This window comes from Eimeria mitis, genomic scaffold (genome assembly GCF_000499745.2).
Source record: "Eimeria mitis Houghton genomic scaffold, Emh_scaff970, whole genome shotgun sequence".
In the NCBI taxonomy this organism is placed as follows: domain Eukaryota; phylum Apicomplexa; class Conoidasida; order Eucoccidiorida; family Eimeriidae; genus Eimeria; species Eimeria mitis.
In genome coordinates, this window is record NW_013577145.1 from 11,126 (window position 1) to 11,972 (window position 847).

The 847-nt window shown below is 56.1% G+C and overlaps 1 protein-coding gene across 1 annotated transcript in view; it reads right to left on the minus strand.

Annotated features, from left to right (window-relative positions):
• EMH_0026400 (uncharacterized protein) overlaps nt 1–472 on the minus strand; it is a gene marked incomplete at both ends in the record, with an annotated part of 4,370 nt that extends 3,898 nt beyond the window's left edge. Inside the window, one exon of the mRNA XM_013502607.1 lies at nt 1–472. Within this exon, the coding sequence (XP_013358061.1) occupies nt 1–472 (472 nt within the window).
• Between the last annotated feature and the right edge of the window lie 375 nt (nt 473–847).

The window sequence follows — 847 nt, forward strand, 5'->3', positions numbered from 1 at the left end:
GCAGCTTTTCCAGCTGCAGCAGCAGCTGCTGCTGCTCATCCTCTTCTGTTGTTTGTGCTGCTGTTTCTGCTTCACTTGGGTATAGATCCTGAGGAGACAAAATAATAGAACTTGTCTGCACCACTTGCTGCTGCTGCTGCTGCTGCTGCTGCTGCTGCTGCTGCTGGTGCTGCTGCTGCTGCTGCTGCTGCTGGTGCTGCTGCTGCTGCTGCTGCTGCTGCTGCTGCAGTTTATGTTTTTTGCTGCGTGCTTCTAGGAGTGGCAGCGCGAACTGTAAGAATTCGTTGCTTTGCTGCTGGTGCTGCTGCAGCAGCAGCAGCAGCTGCTGCGGGACCCTACAAAACAGCTGCGTATCGTGGGCCGACCAGAACAGCTCTTCTTCTGTCTCCCCCCCAACAGCAGCAGCAGCAGCAGCAGCAGCAGCAGCAGCAGCACCAGACCCAGAGGGTCCTCCATGCGATTCAGACGGCATTCTCCTGCTGCTTCTGCTGCTGCTGCTGCTCCTGCTGCTGCTGCTGCTGCTGCTGCGGAGATTGCAGCAGGATATGCAGAGGGTTGGGATGAGCTCAAGCTAATGCTGCTGCTGCTGCTGCTGCTGTTCCTGCTGCTGCTGCTGCTGCTGCTGCTGCTGCTGCTGCAGTCAACAGATTCCATCAGAGACCCCAGGGAGGTGACCCTGTCCTCGGGGAGCAGCAAACGTATTTCTGCTGCTGCTGCTGCTGCTGCTGCTGTTGCTGCTGCTATTGTTGTTATCAGGGCGCAGCCAAGTTATTCCTGCTGCTGCTGCTGTATATACAGAGACAAAAAGAGATAAGAAGAACTAAAAGAGACAGCTGCTGCTGCTGTT